The following is a 22,167-nucleotide window of genomic DNA, read 5'->3' on the forward strand; positions in this document are numbered from 1 at the left end:
TATTGCTAATGACAATATAAATCGGAAACTTGAAATTCTAGCTACAGGAGCAAATGTCTCTTCATAGTCTATTTGGTATTTTTGAGTGAATCCTCGTGCAACCAATCTAGCTTTGTATCTAATTGGATTTCCAAGTTCATTATATTTAACAGAAAATACCCATCTGCTATCTACAATATTTTTGTTTTCAGGCCTTTTTGTAATTGTCCAAGTATTATTAATTTTATGAGCATTTAACTCTGTATTGATGGCTTCTTCCCAAGAAGATTTATCATCCCTATATTGAATTTCATCAAATGAATTTGATGAAACAGTTGCACCAAACACTCTCAAATGTTTTAAGTATGGCTTCTTATTGTGCCACATCTCATATGGGGTCTTTGAACTATCAACAAGTGCTCTGCTAGGAATTCTGTTGATTAAATAAGTAGCAGTTAATACTGCTTCGCCCCAAAAGCTTTTATCTAGCTTTGCACCACTAACCATGGTTCGAGCTTTTTCCGTAATGGTTCTTATCATTCTCTCAGAAACACCATTTAACTGAGGTGTATGTGGCACTGTTAAGTGATAAGAAATTCCTTTCTTAACACAAAATTGTCTCATCTCATTTGACAAGTATTCTCTACCATTGTCAATGTATAAGTACACAACCTTTAAATTAAAATGAGCTTCACTCTTGGCTACAAAATCTTGAAACATGCTAAACACATCAGATTTATATTTAATTAAATAAGTTACACAATAATGTGTAAACTGATCAACAAAGATCACAAAATAATTTTTATCATCTAAAGTAACTGGAGTAATAGGCCCACAGACATCTGAGTGTACTACAAAAAGTGGTCTTTTAATATGGGTCTTATCTTTCAATTGTTTAAAAGGAAGTCTTGCCTGTTTACCATTTAAACAGGGTTCACAAATTTCACATGATAACTCTAAGTTGTTTAGAAGACTTTGATCACTAAACATATTCTTTCGTTTTATTTCTAATAATTTGCCATCGCTTATATGGCCAAACCTCTCATGCCATAAACGAAAATTATTTTTATGCTTAGCATTTATAGAATATGCTTGAAAATTGATCACAGGTACATTGTTTAACATACCTGAATTTTTGACAACCATTAACCCATTTTTCGAAATGGTTACACCGCTTTTGTCAAATTCGATCGACATTCCTGCCTCTTGGAGACGCTTTACGGACATCAAATTACCAGCAGCTTCCTTACAAAAGAGTACATCCTCCAGTGTAATCTCATGGTCATTCCGTAGTCGGACAATACCACGCTTAGTGGCATAAATAAATTCGCCTTGCTTGGCCACTGCAATCTTAAGTGGAGGCACAACCTCCACACTGTCGGTATACAGCGACTCATCATTTATAAGATGGTCACTAGCACCAGAATCAAGGACAAACCCGCAGTTGTCCATCACTGAAGTATTATTCACTTCTTTTACCATAAACGCAATGCCGTGTGATGTTGCAGTTTGAACTTGTTTTTCATTTTCTTTATTTTTATTATTTAATATTCTTTTATAATGGAAACAATCTTTTTTAATGTGGCCTTCTCTGCCACAGTGATGACACTTGACTTTATACTTTGAATTTCCCTTGAATATTTTCTTTGGTTTAGTTACCCGATTTTTAAACAAATTATTTTTATAAGTGTTATTATTGTTGTGCACGATCGCGTTCATAACTTTCTTGCTTGTATCGTTGTGGTCATTTTTAATTTTAATTTCTTGATCCAGCAATCTATTTTTCACAAACGCCAATGTCAAATTTTCTTCAGATAATGTCTCTATCGCTGTAATAATTCCATCGTAACACGAAGGCAATGTGATCAGTAGATGAGAAATTTTATCCATCTCTTCTATTTTTGCACCAGCTGCCAACAATTCACTTATAAGTTCGTCAAAAATATGAAAATGGCTTAATAGTGACATCTCACTCGATAGCTTCAGAGAAAGCAAACGTTTTCGCAGCGCCAGTTGCGACGCCAAACTTTTTCGTTCATAAACGGCGTCCAAATTCTCAAGAATCTGACGCGCCGTAATGTCGCTTGTTGCGAAATTTAAAAACGAGTCGCTTAGGTACTCTATTATTGTACTTTTTGCACAACGCTCTGCCTTTTTCCAGGAGTCATCTACCTCGTTAGGCATTAAACCATCAACTACTTTAAGCACATCTTGCTCGGCTAAAAGAGCCCTAATTCTAAATTTCCAAATCGCGTACTTCTCGCCATCAAACGGCTTAATATTACGTTTAGCCTTGTCCATTTTTCACTCAAATTCTGAGAAGGAAATAATTTCACAAGAATGTGAAAAAAAAAAGCTATTTCACAATTTATTTTCACAATCTTTAATTCACAATTTAATTGTTTATTAGGCATGGTCTGGGCCCATAACCTGTTGTAATTTATAATTTATATTTCCTTTCTTAATGAATAAATAAATAGTCAAGTTTATGTTTGAGTTTTATGATTTATATTTTAAGTTATTTCAACTGCAACACCAGCACCACGACCTACTCACAGCAAAAAACGTACAAGAAGGAAAGAAGGAATAAAAAGAGTGGTATTCTCTCACAATATGTTTTATGGCATAAAAGGTGTGGCCATTCATATCAAATATAAAGTAGTGTTGTTTAACGTTATTTTTGTAGGTTGAATAGTATATTCCAACAATAACTTTTAAACGGTTTCAAACCAAAGCCAATTATGTCCTACCTTTCTCTCGGCCACAATATAGCTTCACCCTCCACCAATATCACATAACATTTTCAATTACCATTTTGGGTGAATCGGCCAAGACCTCACCCCGTCTTTCTCAACACTCGACCCCCAAAATTGGACCAAGTTTAGCTACGAAATTGAGACATGTTGTTTGAGTACATTTTGTGGTTTGGTCTCTGGCAGCAGGGCTCCGGGAATTTTCGTGTTTTGTGTATGCAATTTTAAATGCACATCGCAGCTCAGCTCAGCCCAGTTTGGTTTGTTTTTGGTTCACCCGACCAATTCCCAAGACCCATGTTGCTGTAACGAGCCGCCTTTGTTTGCTAAAAACTTATCAAGGCTATGGTCAGGACTTGGAGCCCAGGGCAAACACGAAGCAAATGCCTGCAATGATGATCCTGCAGTTGAATCCTGTGGTGGAGCCACCACTCCGCTTGGTCTAGTCAATTTTTATACAGACTGTCGATTCTATGTGTGCGGATGACTCCCTCTGGACAGAAATCTCTATTCCTTTGGCCATTGTTATGGGCACTGGGTCGTGTGTCACTTCCACATGATTGGGCAATTCACAATCTTTTTCATATGGCCATCCCTGCTGTTGTCTAAGCTGATGACTCAATTAACTGGCAAACGTGCTTTTGTAAGCTGTCAGCTGGAAAGGCTTAGCAAAACTAAAGATGACCGATTACAATTAGCCCATATAATCGCTGGAATGAGCAAAAATGCTGATAGCCTGGGATTAGGGTTTTAGTTTCTAAGAAATAAATTGGCCAGTCAACAAAAATGTAATCTGTTCTTTTAAAAATTAAAACTCCTACTGGTAACTTTTTTAAAACCGCTCCTGGAAAGTCGTGTCTCTACTAAAAGAAAAGTATTAAATAAATAATAACTTCATTTTGAAGTCCGTTAAAATGTTATAAAACAAACTTATAATCACACCATGTTATTTTTCCGTCAAAACGAAATATTAAATTTTTACGATGGTAAAAAGCACGAATTTCACGGCTTCGCATTTTAAATATTAAAACTTTAATCGAGAGAAGCGCTGGCATTAAATGGAACGTGGAAAATCCATGGCCAGCAAAAAGCTGTCATCGAAAGCAGGACAATAAATATGCGCTGCGCTCATGATTAATGATTTGCACGCGCAGAACGAACTAACCGAAAAAACAGCAAAATTCTTGGCCAACTTGAGGGCCAGAACCAAAACAAAAAAAAAAAAACAGGCTACAGCGACTGGGCGGGCTTTCGGTTTGTTTGGCTTTGCGAGCAGCGTAGCGTGTATTAAGGGAATTAAAATGTTATTATATAAAACAAGGACAAGGGTCCGAGCAAGCTGAAGAATGAGAAGTTGGTGTGCAAAATGCGATGGTAACGCTGTTGCCACTGATCCAGGATAACGACGTGATAATCACACTCATCACAGCCACTCAGAGCCGGCGTATGAAGGGCGGCGATTGCCCGACTAAAGAAACCGCCAGGTGACTTGTACATAATTCCAGCAATTTTTGCAAAGAACTTAATTTTACGCTCCTGCATTTCTCAAATGAAAATCTGGACACATCCCCCGAAAACCCACGACCCGGACAACCTTTGTCTGCCTTTAATAAGTTTGCTTAGTTCCAGCCAGAAAAGCACTGAAGCGGGCACTCAGTTGGCTTCCTTCAAATATCCTTTCATATTCGTGCAACCCGAGGTTTTTGTCTTTCATGGCGTCTAAAATGGCGTTGTTCATGGGCTTCTTTTGTTTTGCATTCCTGTGCAGCGAGTGTGAAAAAGTTAATGGGTCAACTATGAGGGTTCCCCCACAAATTTTAAGAATTTTTAATTAGCTCTGGGCAAAGCAGTTTACCCTATTTATTATATATTTTTTTTTGCTAAACATTTTAATAAATAACTTTTCAGAGCTAAACCCCTGATTGATTATTATCTGTTTTTAAATTTTCTAATATAAATATTTGATCTACAAAGTAAGTTCAACACTACGACATGCACATTTATATTATTATGAGAGCTTAACTCTTGCTTGTTGCACTTTTGCCCTTTTATTTAAGGGACCGCACACAGGTAAACATTTGATATGAAAACTTCAATGTCTGAAAGCCAACACATGAATTAAAATTGAATAATAAATGCCATGTAAGTAAGGAAAAACTCACTGCCATATATGTAGTTATGGATACAGGTGCCAGCTTGTAGGTTTTCCACATATAAGGTTTCGTAGCACGCATCATCAGGATGAGGAGCATCCTTCGATAAACAAGATCGCCTTCATACCAATTGTTATAAAAGGCCGCTGGCAATACTTTGCCACTCTGAAAAGAAAAGCTTTATATGATAAAAAGACTACTCTTTCTTAAAAAGATTTAGATGGTCGATATCTTCATTTTCAACCAAAAACTTATGTACACCTCGCAATAACTTATGTTAACTGGTTATCAAAAACTTACCGTTAAAATCAAGTGCGTACCACTGCGGCACATTGAAAAATTATATGTGATGAATAGCAAAAGTCCGAGTAAATGTTTTAGAGAGGTGCCAAAGTCGAACATGGTCATGGAAAATGCCAGAAAACAGTTGGATATCATGGATACCGACAGACTTATGAGAAACGTAAAGTTAAACGATCGATTAACTCTGTCGGCTAGATTAAGCAATTTTGTGTGATATACAATCAGATACTTCAATTGATCCTTGGCATGGGGATTGCGGGCATCGATGGTCTCCAGCTGCCTGGCCAAACCATCGAAGTGTATTTCTAGCTGGATACCAAAAAAGTTGATCAGAAACTGGATAAACATATTGACGCACATATTGGTTTGGCACGAAAAGATTTGACAGGCGACTGCAGCAAAAAATCCAGGAATTGATCCCTGAACCTGCCAGGGATACCAGGTATTACTCTGAATTCTATAGCCCAACTGCTGTGAGTTCGAGAAATGTTCCCGAATCATTAGAAGAATTGGTAGTGAGTTGTAGTAGACAACGGCAGAGGTATGGAAAATAAATGTATTTCGTATATGACGCGTATACTTTTCTTGATAGTGGTGTATGCGATACGCCCTGTGCTTGATTAGTTGAAATAATTCCTCGAATTCATTTAGTAGGTTCTCAAAATGGGTCTTAAGGCTCAGCATCTTCCACAAGTTGAGGGTGCCCACAATGGTGAAACCAAGCATGCTGGCCACAGATGCCAATTCAGCTAAATACGCAATTGGATCCTTTGTTCTTCCATCACCGAAATAGCCATACATGACGCAGCCAATATTGTGATAAACCAAATTTACTGCTCCAAGCCAGAAGATAATGCGTTTTGCCAAGTTGCGTTTAACTTCCAAGGATCGTCTGCCATTCCACGTGTATCTGGGAAGTTGGGCCGCTTGACACACGAGGTCCGGGTACCGCATAAAGTCCTCCAACTGCATCTAGTCCTGAATTATTACTGGGTTATGGCAACGTAATCCCAGACGTATTAATATAATCGGTTGGACGATTCGTGGTGAGAACTGCCAACTGCTGCAGCTGGTTAATAAGGAATTTTTGAAAGTCTTTGTGTTTAAAATTCATTATGGCACTTGGTCGGGACAATTTAGGAACAAATTATTAGAATATTTGAGCACCAATTAGATCCTCAATAAGGTGAAAGAAGACAAGATTTTCCAAAGGCTACCTTTCCTTAAAGAAAAATATAATTTAAATGAATAAAACATAATATGGTAATAATATCTAAGCAAAATTTCAATTTTAGGACGACGATTCGAGAGGACACATATATTAAAAAATCCAACTGCGACGAGCACCTGTAGCCTCTGAGATCTCAGCAACGAATCTTTGGGTATCCACCGCCTTCCGTCCATATATGAACCAATCTATACAATCTATAATTACTCCAATACATTGGTAAGCCAGGCAAAAGTTACCTAGCAAAAAGAATGCCCTTCGAAACGTTGGATACAAATCTTCCTCGTGGAAACATCGCCAGACGCAAAATGCTGTCAAAATACTTAAAGTAGTTCTCAAATTCCATCCTGCTCTAAAACGTGGCTGTCGTATTTGCCCCATATTACCGACCTTTATACGCTAGCCTGCAAAAATCGAATTAAGTAATTTGTAATCATCTATATCAGGGTTCCTGAGAAAACGGCAACTGCGTTTCGATTATCGTATAGTATAGTGTATACTTTGGCCTTGCCTATTAGTGTGACATCATAATCCATCCCAATCAATTAGTACTGATACCTTCAATCAATCAATCAGTCAATCGGATAGACCGTCGAAGAGAAACAGTTCTTCACGAAGAAAGATATATGCTGAGGTAAGTTGCACATATTCTACAAAAACTATTTAGAGCAGAAGTGAGCCTGAAGGTGGCAACCGTTTTATTTACTATTTAGTGTAGTTATAGTATAAAAGTTATATAGAAATCTATTATGCTCATACTCACAGCTAAAGTGACCTCGGTTCCCATGTAGCAGATGACAAAGTTGTAGAGGACGAATGCCACTAGACCACTGGCATATTTGAAGGCAGATGCTAAGTCCAGTAGCATTATAGAAACACTTGACATACAAATGGCAATAGTGGCACCTACTAGGCTAGAGCCGAATACAAAGTTCATTATGTCATTGACTTGGTCGCCCAGCTGAAGGATTCGGCTGTGGTGGGCGATGAGGATGCTCAACTCCTTATGAGCTCCAGGACGACGGCAATCGAGAGATACTAACTGACTGGATATTCCATCGTAGTGCAACTTTAGTTGGAAGGTTAACAAACAGATAAGATTCTGGGTGACAATACTGAAACCTACGCCCACAAAGGATCCCACGGTTATGCTTAGTACAGCCATACCAAATCCAAGTGCCGACCCATGGACTTTCCATGGAAACCAAGTGTTGGTCTGCGTCTTGAAGCTAAGATCATATTCCTCGTGCAAGTGTTCCCAAAGAAGCACCCATAATGGTGCACTATTGTAGTACACGTACAAGATCATATAGAAAAGAAACTCAATTCTCATTATTGTCATGGCCATGTCAAAATAATGCTGGCAGCGATAGTGATTTTTCCTGTATCTCGGATATATCTGATGAAGCTCCTCGAGTAATGTTTCAATTTGATTGCGGTTTGTAGAGATCGCATAAACGTTACAGAATCCCACAAATGTTAGACAAAAAGAACTGCACATTTCAGATAATTGTGCCACAAAGGTGCCCGTTTCCGTGGCAAGACGGCCATTGCAATACCAATAGATAAGCACTCCAGTAATCTGGAATATCTGGCAAATGGTTCCAAGAAGGAACACTATCCTTTGCTCCGAAGCGTAGAACTGTCTTTCAGTAGGGCGTCCTTTCCATTGATATCTTGGTATGCATGCCATCTTGCAACCCAAGTCTATGTACTTCATATGGTCGTGCAACTGCATCCTGGTTTCAACTATGACTGAATTGCCACAAAGGAAACTAGTAGCTTTTGGAGGCCAGATTTGAGGACCTAATTGAGCAATATTAAATCAATTCTTGGGAAAACCAACTGCTGGTATAACAAGGAATCAGTGATGCGAATCTAGTGAAAAAGCGCCAAGTACTCAATAAAAAAAATGTTAACCGTAATGGCTTAGTGCCGAATTAAATTATTGGATGTATTTGTATAAATTATTTTCTTAGTAAAATCAAGGAAATTTTTTTTCGAATGACACATTTTTAAAGCCCACATTTGTGTTGAATTTATTTCGCACATTATTTGTTTGTTTATTCAGTTTATATTCGTGTCAAGCTCGTAATGATGATGCCTTTGAGCTGGTTAGCAGGCTTTTATGCGCTTGTCTATGGCTGCTGATATCAGCAGACAAGTGCTGCTCGTTCTGCACTCCATTTCCGGCGGAAGTCCACCCAAGGAGACATTTTTATGTACAGACATATATACTGTGTATATATGCCCCGTGCCTGCATGTTTCAGTATGTGTATTGTACTTGGCGCTTGTTTACTTCTTTGTTTATGGGCATCCTCGTGGCACCCGCTCTTTTACGAGTCCATCCTATTGCCAGTTTTTATTGTTGCCTTTATTCTGCGGTCTACTTGGTTGCGCCTCATGTGCTTCATGCTACATGCTCCCTGGTCCCTGCCACAGGCTCCAGTATATCCAGTATATGCTCGAATATGCTGTGTTTTTGTGTGTTTTTGTTTGCTATTGATTTATGGTTTGGTGATTTCGCTCTTGTGCGGGATTTTCTGTTTACTGTCGACGTCTCATCAGCGTTTTGTTGCGGTAATTAAACTCTGATTGGTTTTCAATTGTTTTTATTGATTGGCACTGGCGGTTGATTTCTTTTTTTTTTTTTTGCTTTAATTGAGCTGCTGTTGATTCGCAATTAACCACCGAAGTCCCCGAGCGTCATCGTCACGGATAAACTGACTTAAATTCAGTTGAAATTGCCTTTGAAAGTAAAATTTATGAAGACAAACAAAAGCAGGAAAACTTGGCAGGACTCGCGGGCGAGTACCCGGCCAATTGCCAAAGGACTCAAATCGAGCGGCAGCTGCGCGTAATGGACAATTTGAATTATCCTTCCGCCTTTCGTTTGGCGGAGGAGTGTGAGTAATAGTTTTGGCAGCCAGCGCCATTTTGGCCAGGAAAAATTATGGAGATCCATGAGCCAAGGGCCACTACATCGACTCCGTAGCTCTTGGCAGACGCCTCTCCAATTCATCTCCTTCGTCCTGCCCGCTGGCAAGTGCAAAAGTATAGCAAAGTTATGGGCCACCGACTCGGACAATTCCTAACTTTCAGCTCGGAACTCGCAACTGTTGGACTTATCGATTCACCGGATCGGGCCTTTTAAACTAATTAAGTCCCATGGAGGCGAACAACACATGCTACTAATTTGCGAAATTAACGTGTTTGTTTTGGCCATTCTCTAAATAAATTACCCCCAAAAAACAAAATACAGGAAGAAAACGAGCAGCCAAAGGTAAAGGCAATGTCCATAAATTCGCATCGAAAGCGAATTCCGAGCTGCAACTTTGGGTTGGTTGCCTTGTTTACTGCCCACAAAAAGGATCCCCTTCTCAATATCATGACCAAAAATTACAGCCAACTGGAAAATTTATGTGCAGCTCCATGGAAATTAAACGCTCTGGGCCTTTAGCAATGGACCAGCTGCTCGGACTTCCGGCTTCCTGAGGCGCTTTCCTATTTTGACAAGGATCTATGAAAATAGTGTGAAAAATTATTGTTCAACTCCCCCTCGCTCGCTGGGCATTCTAAACTGCTAAATTAAGATAAATGAGCACATTTAGCCGGAGGAATTTATTTGTTTTGATAAGCGTAAAACGACTCTGCTCAGATTCGCATTTCGGGTTCGCATTGGTCCGCAAAAGGGATGTGACATATAAATCTTTTTCAAAGAACATGTGTTATAGAAGTGCCAGCGTGCTTTAATTAGAATTAAGAAGAAGCGTTTTTATACCCTTTGGCATCATTTAGTTATTGATTGCTGCATTAAATAAAAACGAAACTAAAAGCCAACCGAAACTCACCGATAAAAAACCAAGTTGTAGTATTATGATTTTGCTACTTGGCAACTTTTTTAATACGCCCGTAAAGATCAACAGCGAAAGTGGACTCGGGCCCAAATGACTTTGGCTAATAAATAAAGTTTTGCGATGCTCAGGTAAACACTTGGCATGACCCACAAAAAGTTTGTGCTTAAATAAACAGAAAGCAGGAGGGAAGCCAAATCAGAAATAAGAGTGCTCCCAAACTTGGGAAAAGTATTTTGCCCAGAAATTGTTTGCTGATGTGGCTTAGATTTTTTCCTGCAATTAGTTAACCCATAAAGAGAAAGTGTTGCATATGAAATATATGACCACAAAATGCCAACAAATTGCCCGGAGGCCAGAAACCGAAAATTTATGAGGTGCCAGAGAAAAGCATTATAGGCAAACGAAATACGGTGTAACTGGGGAATCATATTCGTGTGGAAAAGGAAATAATATATTCTATAGATTTGCATGCTAAAAAAAAAAAAGAAAATTAATATTTCATGTCTTCCGTTTATGATCGTTCTCAAATCCTGAAATGCCATATTATCAACCCACGTAATGACTTGGAAAGCCACTTAACTGAGACACCTTTTTGGGGGCCATGTTTTGTTATTTGGAAATACATTTTCTGGCCAACATGTTGCCCGAAATGCCTGGGCTTAATTTATATGTTGTCAGACCGGGTGGCAGCAACAAATGCAGCCGCAATAGTGGAATTACTCATACACACACACGCTCAATCTGAAACGTGGCCAGGTGAACTCCTGGCGAAAGTGAAACTGGGTCGCAAGAAAGTTGTCGGGCCACCACCCACTTTCCTTTTTGGCAATGGGGGGGACAACAAGATAAAATGGACACACCCAATGTGTTTTTCGTTTTACGGGCCGAGTGTGAAATAAAGTGAAGAAAATTGCTGCCTACTTTTGGGGGCCACACATGGGAAGGATGTTCGAGTTTTCTGGGGGGGGGGGGGGCAAAGATGGCCAAGCAATTTGTTAGCAGGTCGAGCAGAGATGGTCTCAGTGCAAATGTAATTTACTGCCAGACGATATACGCTGGCCCACAGAAATATTTTGGCCGCAATTTATTTGCGGCCATTTAAACAGAAATAAAAGCAAATGAATTTAAAGATCCTGCTATCCAATCCTTACCCAATTACCTTGAAAATATTTAACTAAATGTAACCATTCAAACATTCGGTTGCCATAGAATGGTTTTTGTGCTTTGTCTAGACGGCTACAAAGACAAAACTGCCTGAAGGATGTAATCCAGATAAAATGCCAAATAAAATCTATACTCCTACCAGATATTTCCGCCAAAGATTTTCGTTAAGGCAAAATATGAAACATTCCATGCTTTTAATAAAATCTATAGATATCTTTTCTTTTATTAGTTATAAGATAATACAGTAACACATATTTTATTTTTTTACGGCAAGGCCGCTGGAATGGGAGAATGTGATTGTCCACTCAAAATCATTTTTGCAAAATTGACACCCTCATCAGCATTCTGTCGTAGAATAGGTAGTAGCTTTTCCAAAGCCTCCTTTTCGTAGTCACTCATCTGGGGAAGTGGTATATAGCGCTTGATACCATCCTTTCCCAATTCCAATGGACTAGCAAAGAATGGGGCGTCGGTTAGTTTGGAGGCGACAAAAGCGCACTCGATTAGACCATCCTGTCCAGCAATTCCACGCAGCAGGGAGTTCACGAAAGTTGCGCCAGCATAAGCCATCGATAGGGTGGCAGATCCTTTTCCAGCTTTGGCATTCACCACCTCTGTGCCCGCCTCCTGAATGCGATGAGTTAGATTCTGGATCTCCTGGAGATCACATCTATATATCGGCTGACACTGCGAAATGAGCGGTAGAATTGTAATCCCCGCATGGCCACCAATAACTGGAATGTTTACGTCATCCGGTGATATGTTCATAGAATCACCAATGAACTTTTTCGATCGCACCACATCCAAAGTCGTAATACCGAAGAGCCGACGAGAATCAAAAGTTCCATGGGCCATAAGAACCTCAGCTGCGGCGGGCACAATCATATTGACCGGATTGGTAATAAAGGCAAGATGAGCTCGTGGAGAGGCATTGCTAATGGCAGTGGCAACTTTCACTGCAACATTTCCATTGGCGGCCATCAGGTGATCCCTTTGCATTCCTGGCAGACGTGGCATCCCTGCCGCCACAACCACCACATCAGCTCCACTCACCGCCGACTCCAGTTCCTTTTCACCGGTAAAACCTATCACCTTTCCCGTTTGGCTTATATGGGATAGATCCGTAGCAATTCCCTTCATTTCGCTGAGATCATGTAGAGCCAGCTCATCGATTCCAGGACAGCGACGGAGCAGAAGCGATAGCGGTTGTCCAATTCCTCCTCCGGCACCGACAACGGCGACCTTTAAAGTGCGGACCACAACTCCCCATGTAGCTGGTTTTGCCAGGCTTTTAAGACTTGTCAGTAACAACATTTTGCTCAGAATATAATGAATAATATTGTTGCCGATTCCAACTGTTGACAGTTAAAAGCAAAAGCCTACTAATCAGATAAAATAAACGAAAGGTATACTAAATTTTAGTAAGCTTACGACATACCTTTTGATTACACTTCTTCTCGTATTGAAACCCACTTGAAATTTTAACATTTTAAAAAAAAAATTATAAAATGTTTTTGGCCTCTAGATTGTTAAGCCATGTTGGCAACTTGCCTCCCAAGGTCCAGCAGCTTGGATATATCAACCGAGGTCTCAAGGTCGCCGTTGTGGGATCGGTGGGTGGAATCGGTCAGCCGCTGTCCCTTCTTCTCAAGCATAATCCGCAAATCTCGACCCTGTCTCTGTACGACATTAAGAATACAACCGGTGTAGGAGTAGACTTATCTCATATCAACACCCGTGCTTCAGTGTGCCCATTCGAGGGTAAGAATGGTTTAAAAAAAGCTATGGATAAGGCTGATATAGTGGTGATACCGGCGGGTTTGCCACGTAAGCCCGGAATGAAGCGCGAAGATTTGGTGGACGTGAATGCCAGCGTTGCCTGCGAAGTGGCTTTTGCGGCTAGCGAAGTTTGTCCCGGTGCCATGCTTGCCTTCATCACGAACCCCATCAACGTGATAGTACCCATCGTGGCCACGATCCTTAAAGCAAAGGGTACATACGATCCGAATCGACTATTTGGTGTCACCACTCTGGATGTGGTACGAGCCCAGACCTTTGTAGCGGACATTCTCAACGTTGATCCCCAGAAAGTGAATATACCCGTAATCGGTGGCCATACAGGTCGGACCATCCTGCCCATACTGTCGCAGTGTGATCCCCCCTTTAAGGGTACCGATAAGGAGCGCGAAGCGTTGATCCAACGCATCCAAAATGCGGGCACAGAAGTGGTTAATGCCAAGGATGGCCTGGGCTCGGCCACCCTATCGATGGCCTTTGCAGCCACTCAGTTTGTAAGCTCGTTGATAAAGGGTATCAAGGGTTCAAAGGACGAGTGCATTGTGGAATGTGCCTATGTGGAGTCTGATGTCACGGAGGCCCAGTTCTTCGCCACCCCACTGATACTGGGACCCCAGGGTGTCAAGGAAAACACAGGATTGCCCGATTTGGACGATGAGGAAAGGAAGGCTCTAAATGGTATGCTACCCATTTTGAAGGAGAGTATCGCAAAGGGCATCAAATTGGGCGAGGGTATGATATGCAGTTGTGCATAACAATGGAGATACAATTTACATAAACATATTATTCCGATTTTGGTTTTCTTAATAAATTATTAGGTTATTTTGTTAAAATAGATATCTGATGATAGGAAATGTTTATTGCAGTCTTAAAAAGTCCGGAAAATGGATTTAAATTATGAGACTGTTCCATTGTTAGACCACAAGTTTTATGGCCGTAATGCTGGTAAGTTAAGGAAACCCTGAGTTTGTATCTTTTTTCCTCTTTCTTTGCTTGATGTCGGGGATCCAGGCGCGAAAGCCACTGACACAGCTGGAACTCGGCACCAAACAGTTTCGGATTCCCATGCCATCAGCGAACTCAGCGGAGCCGCAAATCTTTGCGGTCTCGTCTTAATGGCAAAGAAATTGTGATTTATGTCTCGAGATTTGTACATTTGGGCTGCTTGACTCAAGCGTATGTATATATATACAATATATTTGAGATGATGCACACGATTTAGTTTCCTTGTTGAACCTAAGTAGTTTGGCAAGCAAACTTTGAAGAAGTTTTTCGGTACTCCGTATCACTCATTACTTAATTAGTCGCAATTTTATTTTTCAGTCAGCCGCAGGTGGCCAAATTAGTTTCCCTGTTCAACTGAATTACATTAATTGAATTCGGGTCTCGACATCTTTTGGGTTTTGGTTTTTGGGCAGAGGTTGAGTTTCGCCGAAGACTTCTTGCAGAAAAGTGTCTGAGACGACAGTTTTATTGCTGTCGGCATGAAAACTTTACGCTTTTTGGCTTGTAAGCCCCTAAAAGGCTTATAATGTAATTAGATTTGTCGTCGCCTTTGTTATGGCGCGACCAATGTTATTATTTTGACACTACCGTCACAAAGGTCACCGTTTTGGAAATCTAGATTTTGGATTTAATTAAACAAAGTGCGGTACACATTACCATCATCATTTAATGTATACATAGATATTAAATATTCAAGATTACTTTTTTATTAATTTATCTGAAAGGCTTATGAATAATTTAAATACAATTCTGTAAAGGATAAAATAATATAAATACCTGTGCCTAAATCATTGGCTTTACCTCTGAATTGAATACAAGTGCTTAAACATTTTAACAATGCCTATTTCGTTTGGGCCACTTTATTGTTACCAGTTTGTTGCATAGGTAGGCAATAATTTACAGAAATTATACATGACCACTTAAGTTGTCATTAACGTTAACGACCACCAAACCGAAAGGGAGCGGTCGAAATGTGTGTCGGGCCATTATGGCCTCGTCTGAGAAACGGCTTTTGCAACTGTATGTGCACTTTTTGTCGATGGTGGCCTCCTGTCGACGACTCCTGGAGCTGGAGCTGGAGCGGAGCTAAGGAGCTGGTGGTCGTGGGTCCGGGTAATCCAAAATTAATGGTCTGTCTGTCATACTCGTGCTACAATTTTAGCCCACTTTGGGCCTGAGACGCTGATGCAGGCGCAGCTACAGCTGCGATTCCTTCTTATAGCCGTTTGTGTGCTTCATCCTTTCTTTGGGTAAATTTCCGCTTTCCGTTTTCGGCAAAGTAGACCAAGACGGGCTTAATCGAAAACGTATGAATGCAGCCCAGATCTAAAAGGCCTTTCTAGAGATGGTGCCTTGGTAACTAATGAACTCACGAGAAGCATAAATGCCTACTAAAATATTTTATGGTGTGTTTTGAAACGATTCCAAAATTTAAACAGAGCTATCTGAAGATAGAAGATATCTAAATAGTTCTTTTTTTTTTGCAAGTAAAATATCTAGTTATTATCAAATTTAAAACAATTTAAATTACTCACAAGCAAGTGTCTTCGATTTAAATTGAACTTTTCTTTACGTGATTTTCATGCTTGATGAGTTTTCTTTACCCATCCCTAACCCAAAGCCACAGCACTTAAGCGCCTTTCGTGTTGCGCTTTTTGGCCAGGCCCAGACTGTGGTTAGAGCAGCGAGCCAAGTTATTACAAGCGCAAAAATATTTTCACTTAAGTAGCTGCCACCATTTTGCTCAATTTATTTCCAACATCAAGCTCTCTCGTTTCCTTTTTTTTTTTAATTTAACACAAAATTTTCGTGTAATGTTTGGCTTTCAGTTCGCTGCTCTTTTGAGCAAGAACATTTTACAATCTTCGGGGGGGGGGGGGGCACAAAAAAAACCGCTTCGTAATATTTAATTTAATGTTTTTCTGTTAAATGTTCCACCGGCGTTTCTCCTCAGGCTGACTGTATACCAAATAAATCATATATTCATCGTTGGTGCCCCAACCAGAGGCACATAAAATTTCGCATGCAAAAATCTGTGCAAATTTGTTGGACACTTGACTGCTGCTCATACATGGATTTGTTTACTGTGGGTGGATGCACCTTTTTTCATGCCATTTACGGGTCAACTGAGCGTCGGGGCCATCCAGAGATATGAGACTTTTGGGTATAAATGAAAATCAGAAAAATTTTTTTATTTTTTGACATCGTTTTGGAAAATATATGTACGTATTTTCTGTACATTTGGGCATTTAACGATGTGTAAAAGCGTTTGCGATTTCGGTTAATTGAATTGTTTCTTTATGCACTTTTATGGTATCTGTTGAGTGTAATGTGAACTCAATGGGAATGAATATATTTTTAAAAGGAACATTTGAAATTTACTAGCACAGATTTTGTTATTTAACTGCTTGTATCTAAAATTGTATTTTATTTTTCAAAGTTAATTTTTGACATTTAAGCTGTACAACAAATATTTTATTCATTTTGTGTTACTTTTTTCCACTAGTTGCTTACGTTAGCAGACTACCAATGCCTGTTGAGGCGGTAATATTCAACGTAAGTACCGTCAAGAGAAAGTGTTTAAGAACACAGAGACGCCATCTACGAGCTCTGATTATCTGTAAATCAAATGTAATGAGATACAGTTTGGGCTAGGATTACACTTACACGAATTCATACGAGACTCCCGAGGGAAAAAGAGCAGAAGAAGCGGTTATTTTTACGGCCTCAGCGGAATACGAAGTGCGAGCTGCGTTAGAAATCGGCTCCCAGGACATTCCCGGGATTTAGGGTCGACGGCGAAGCAAGTGACCCATAAAATATCACGTATACGCAGGCCACATGGCCGCAGGAGGGCGCTGGATGATGAACTAACACGGACATATGTTCGTGTGTGGATGCGTTTTTATGATTTGTGGCATAAGGCCCGAATACCAGCTGATTGTAAATCTATGCGGGCCTCAAGAACCGCCAACCCCTAAAAACCTCCATTGTGGTTACTCAGGCCTGAGTGAAGCAGCAGAGCAGAGGAGGGAAATCGTTTAAAAGTATGTGTGTGTGTGTGTGGAATGGGGCCAGGATGGATTATATTCGCCAGGGTCAAATCCTCTGCGGTTTTGCAAGCTGTCGCCTTCATCTTTAAACTTTAATGGCCAGCCAAAAGTTTTGGGCCATGTCTAAGCTTTAGTCAACAAAGACTTGGGCACGTCGTGGCCACAGCCAGATGCTTCCGCTCTAGCAGAAAACATCGTTCTTATCCCCACTCCCCTGTCCCTGGTTAATTCCCAGTACGTGTCCTGTTAGCGAAACGTTTTCCAAATATTTATTTATTATTTACTCCCGTCCACCTTCTGGTTTTTGGCCTTCAAAAGTCCAGATAGGCGAAATAAAAAAAAATAAACTAAAAATGTTGCGGGAGATATTTGATTTAGCTGCTCTTTGACATCGGGTCTTAGTGGCTCTATTTATCTACGTGACGTTTTCGAGGCTCTTTTAGCGAGATAACAACTGAAAGCTGTCAAACACGACGTATACTTAATATTAATTACTGCATGCAACAAAAAATTCACCCAGAAAATCAGACTTACACATCTTTCTCTATTTATTTCGTTGAAAGTAAAAGTATGTGCACAAACGACAAGTGTTGCTACAATAATAAATTCTTTGCACTTGTAGAAATATATTTTCATCATTTTTAGGGATTTGCGTTTGTGAACCACAAGCAAAGTTGAGTAATTGTCTAATTAAGTCATTAACAAAATTGCTTGAGCCCCTTTTTGCTGAATAATGTTCGAATCGTATTCCAAACTAAGCTAATTACGTGTTATTTGCCAAAAAATCCTAATTGAGGGCTGTTGGTGCTGAAGGTGATTGATGTTTAGGGAAACCGTTTTTTTGCCAGTAAAAAAGCTTTAATTGCTCATACACTTTCTTTAAGGGTAAAAAAGGACACTCAGTTTTCTTTAAGTACATATGTGATATTGACTTTCTGTTTCTTTAGATGATTAATTTTATACGTATTTATACATTCGCCCCATTTTCTCGCAGTGCCAACACTTTCATTTCATGTAAGTAAAGGCCCAGACAGAAATCTAGGAATTATTCGCATGCATCGAGAGCGTAAACCATTCCCAACCACTTCCAATTAACACTAAAATTAATTCATATTAATTAAGGCTCAGGGCCGGGACCAAATGAGAACACACTTAATGCCCGGGGCTGTTAGCTTTTATGAGACTCAAATAGAATGAGGGCGTGGAAGCAGCACTCCAGTCTCCAGTCGAACAAATACTGACCTCAACAAGGCAAATGTAATAAATAAGAGAAAGGCACAACAAATTGGTTCGGAGTAAATGGGCAAACCCTGACCAGACATAACAACATTCATTAATAAGCACAAACGAAATTGCTGCCCAGCTGGATATGGCTAGAAACCAAAAGGGAGAACAGGACCAAAAAAAAAACAAAAAACAGTTAAAGCAACAAACCGTAACGACAGCACGCATAATATTAATAACATTTAATAAGTTGCTGGAATTAGTGGTAAATGGGTAGGGAAATGGCAAAAAATGATTTGGTAATTATGATGGATATTTAAAACGTCTCAAATTTAAGCCAACATATTCAGAGCAGACCCTTATGAATACAGTCCCAATTAAGCAAAATCCCTGCCATTAAACTAATTACCCAACATTTAAAATATTTCTTAACCATCAAAAAAAAAGTGAATGCTGAAGGGAACCCCAAAAATTCCTTCGTATAAATAAGGGTAAACATTTTGTGCCGCAACATTAACTATATACAATTTCACACCTTTTTTGGTGTCAACTTGCTTTGGATTTTGCCTTTGTTTCCGTTTGTTTCGCTGACAGTTGAACAGTTGTAACTGATGTCAAGTTGACATTAAGTTTTTCATAAAATGTTGCCAGAATAGTGTTGAACTGGCCTTTCAGAACATCAAAAGTGGTGGCAGTAAAAGTTTATGAGATTTGAGGAAGGTATAATATTGGAAAACATAAGGTGCTACAAAAACGTTCGACCTCGTTTAAAGCAACTTTGCTGAAGGACAAAGTTTACAAGCACAATAATGTTACAATATTTAATCTTATTCTTATGTCAAAATACATAGTCATTCAAGAATTCTCTAAGCGATTAAAAAGAAAACAATCTATTTTCAATTATTCTAAAACACTTTAGAATTCACAGACTCAACAAGAGCAGTCCCCAAAATTCTAAGGTATATCCTTGTTAAGAGCATTTCAAATAGTTACACCTTGAGCGAACAATATCTTAATGTTGCTCCATTCAGGAATATTGTAAACATGGCACACATTTCAGGGCGTAAATTTCAATCAAGCCGACTAATGTGGGCGGTTTTCACTTTGTTCGTGTCTCGCCCACCAACATTCCCTATAAATACATCCACCCACCTTCTGTGAAATGTAGATGCCGATATTTGGCGTTAGTTTTTAGACGCAAAAGACACAGGTGTTAGCAACTACACGACGCCTGATTGCCTACTGTGAGCAGACGAATACATTAATGATAATGCTCCTTTGCCGGCGGGCAGAATTGAGCAGCCAACCACCAAGTGACATCATTAAACCAACTGCCAAAGTAAATCATATATGTATGAAACTTTGGGCAACAGTTCTGGGTATAACAATAATCTTTTGGTAGGTGGGAGAAACCAGGCAAATAAATTTATGGCAGTTGAACTCTTGGCAAAGTCGGAGACGGCTAGAGTTTGTCTGGGTAAGCATTACGCATATAATTCAGAAGCAGTCAATCAAATTAGGTTTAGTTAGGGAGTTCCATACTCATCAGGGTAGTGGCTGCCCTAACTAGGTTGTAAAATAGTTTTTAAAGACCAAATGAATGGATTTTTTAAAGAGGTTTAGAACTGAATGGTAAAAGTATTAAGATTTTACTTTTCTCATACATGATTTCCTTCAAAGGTATACTCGATATTCATAAATTATGGCAAACTTGTTTGAATTGTTTTTAAGATTTAATACAGTTCCCATTAATAATCCAAAGTTGTTTCGCTTTAAGCGTTCCTTTTATAAGCACTTTAGCTTACGATGCACCCAAAGTCGCACATGGCCAATTTGCATGATGAATTTTGGCATAAATGCATAAATGCACAACCATCGAGGGAGGGGAAAACCCGCGTAATGCGGCAGTGGCAGCACAATATCTTCACGCACAAGAAAAACCAGGGCAGTGCGATACAGATTTTCCAGATTCCCGCAACAATTGTGCGAACCCAGAAATGGCACAGTCATGAATCATGAGCCAGGCGGAAGATGAAGGAAAAGTCCGAGGCAAAGCCGGAAAAAATCACACAAGGCAAACCTTTGCGAACGGCAGCAGAAAATGCCCAAAAGAAGAAGGTAACATTGTAAAAGAGAGCTAAAAAAAAAAAAAAATTACTTATCTGCGAGCCAAAATGATTTATTGGCCCAAATGGCAAGCAAATAGCATTAAAAGCATGCTGGGGCCACGACCGAAGGGTTTTCCTTGCATAAATTACCCCACCAGAGAGATGGCGAGATGGGGAACTCAAAAATCCTGCAGTTCTCTTCCCTTCGATATTGGGCGGGCAATCGGGGCGTGGCAGGGCGTGTCTTGACCGGGCTAGTAAACTATGCAAACAAATAGCCAACTTATTTTGGGGGGCCCCGAAGTAAATTGTACAGAGCAGCGCAAAATTCGTGCTGCAAAGCAACAGCTGTCGGAAAACTCAAAGTCTGGTCTGTAAAATATCAGTGAAATTACACAGCTCCCGAAATGCACAGTCATCTTATTCCAGAGAGTGGAAATCAAATGGAATATTTTATTTTAAAGCAATAATTGTGATGCACAATGTTTATTATTTTCAAAAATATCTTTCATCTTGTATTCCACATTGAATGAATACCAATCCTACGTAGTTCGTTATAATTTTTCCACTCTTTTCAGCTGGTTGGCTTTCGTCCACCTCCATGCAAATAAAGCGTAATGCATTCTGGTTGGTGAGATCTCAATTAAATCCGCTTATCTAGTATTTACACTAGCCAATTTCTGGTATTGTTTCATCTCCAGCTCTCGTTTTATTTTTTAAGTTTACCATACAAAAGCGATTTATTGTGTGTTGTTTTAGGCAAAGGGCAAATATTTTGACTCGCCCGCTAACAAAGCGTACTATATGACCCATATATACATACATCTACTATCCATGGTAATCCACTTACATAGTGAATAAAATAGTTATTTTTCCCAGGCAACATGTTGCTCGTTCGCTTGGCAAGATTTTCTGGCTTTGTTGATGTTCAATCAACCGTATTCGTTAGTTCGTTAAAAAATAATAGTTTTCAGTTCAGCAACAGCCAGGACAGGGAGCCGTAAATATTAAAACAAGACAAACAAGTCCCTTTCATTCCCCGCCCCCCATCGAATATTTCGAAAGCATATTGAAACCCAATGAAATGAAATACTTCCTTTTGAAAATAAATAAAAATTTATTGGAAACTTGGCGTGAAAAAATTGTGGTATGAGTTCAATCACGATACAAATTAAAGGTATGAGGTTGTGTTCTAACATGATTTAACAGCAAAATAGTAAGCTAAAATAGTTGTGCTGTACAAAAATAATAACTACTCGTATCAAATCTAAACTTCATTACGTTCAACAGGATATACGGAAGGTACAAGTATTTACTTTACAAAATAGAAGTATTTGGCATATTGTTTCAATGCATGGCATTTTTAAAATTGTTTGTACATTTCTGCCGGAATTTAAAACCAAAAATTTTCATTTGTATAACAATGAATGGCATGGAATGCCAAAGCATCATTTGTACTTAAAAAACTCTACCTTTGTCAGAGCATTGCAATTAATTAAATTGTAAAATATTTGCTTAACACAAACATCAAGAAGATAACAA

At 39.4% G+C, this 22,167-nt stretch overlaps 3 protein-coding genes across 4 annotated transcripts, besides 1 other annotated feature; 1 reads left to right on the forward strand and 2 right to left on the reverse strand.

Annotated features, from left to right (window-relative positions):
* Positions 1–2,686: part of a mobile genetic element that runs on past the window's edge.
* Positions 2,687–4,780: 2,094 nt separating this feature from the next.
* Or69a (Odorant receptor 69a) lies at positions 4,781–8,154 on the reverse strand (the record flags this gene model as incomplete). 2 transcript variants are annotated; one of them, NM_206348.1, is made up of 3 exons in its annotated part: positions 4,781–4,831; positions 4,895–5,050; positions 7,180–8,154. In NM_206348.1, the coding sequence occupies 3 exons, from the start codon at positions 8,152–8,154 to the stop codon at positions 4,781–4,783; spliced, it is 1,182 nt and encodes a 393-aa protein (NP_996070.1). The 2 variants fall into 2 exon arrangements, with proteins under 2 accessions (NP_996070.1, NP_996069.1); NM_206347.1 differs by lacking the exon at positions 7,180–8,154 and adding an exon at positions 5,186–6,160.
* A 3,480-nt stretch (positions 8,155–11,634) lies between these two features.
* Positions 11,635–12,780, reverse strand: CG10748 (uncharacterized protein). Its single transcript, NM_140358.2, has one exon. It carries the CDS (start codon positions 12,750–12,752, stop codon positions 11,703–11,705), a length of 1,050 nt encoding a protein of 349 aa, NP_648615.1. The 5' UTR covers positions 12,753–12,780; the 3' UTR covers positions 11,635–11,702.
* Positions 12,781–12,894: 114 nt separating this feature from the next.
* On the forward strand, positions 12,895–14,071 carry CG10749 (uncharacterized protein). Its single transcript, NM_140359.2, has one exon. The coding sequence runs from the start codon at positions 12,947–12,949 to the stop codon at positions 13,988–13,990; it is 1,044 nt and encodes a 347-aa protein (NP_648616.1). The 5' UTR covers positions 12,895–12,946; the 3' UTR covers positions 13,991–14,071.
* The last annotated feature ends 8,096 nt before the right edge of the window (positions 14,072–22,167 follow it).

This window comes from Drosophila melanogaster, chromosome 3L (genome assembly GCF_000001215.4).
Source record: "Drosophila melanogaster chromosome 3L".
NCBI classification, from domain to species: Eukaryota; Metazoa; Arthropoda; class Insecta; order Diptera; family Drosophilidae; genus Drosophila; species Drosophila melanogaster.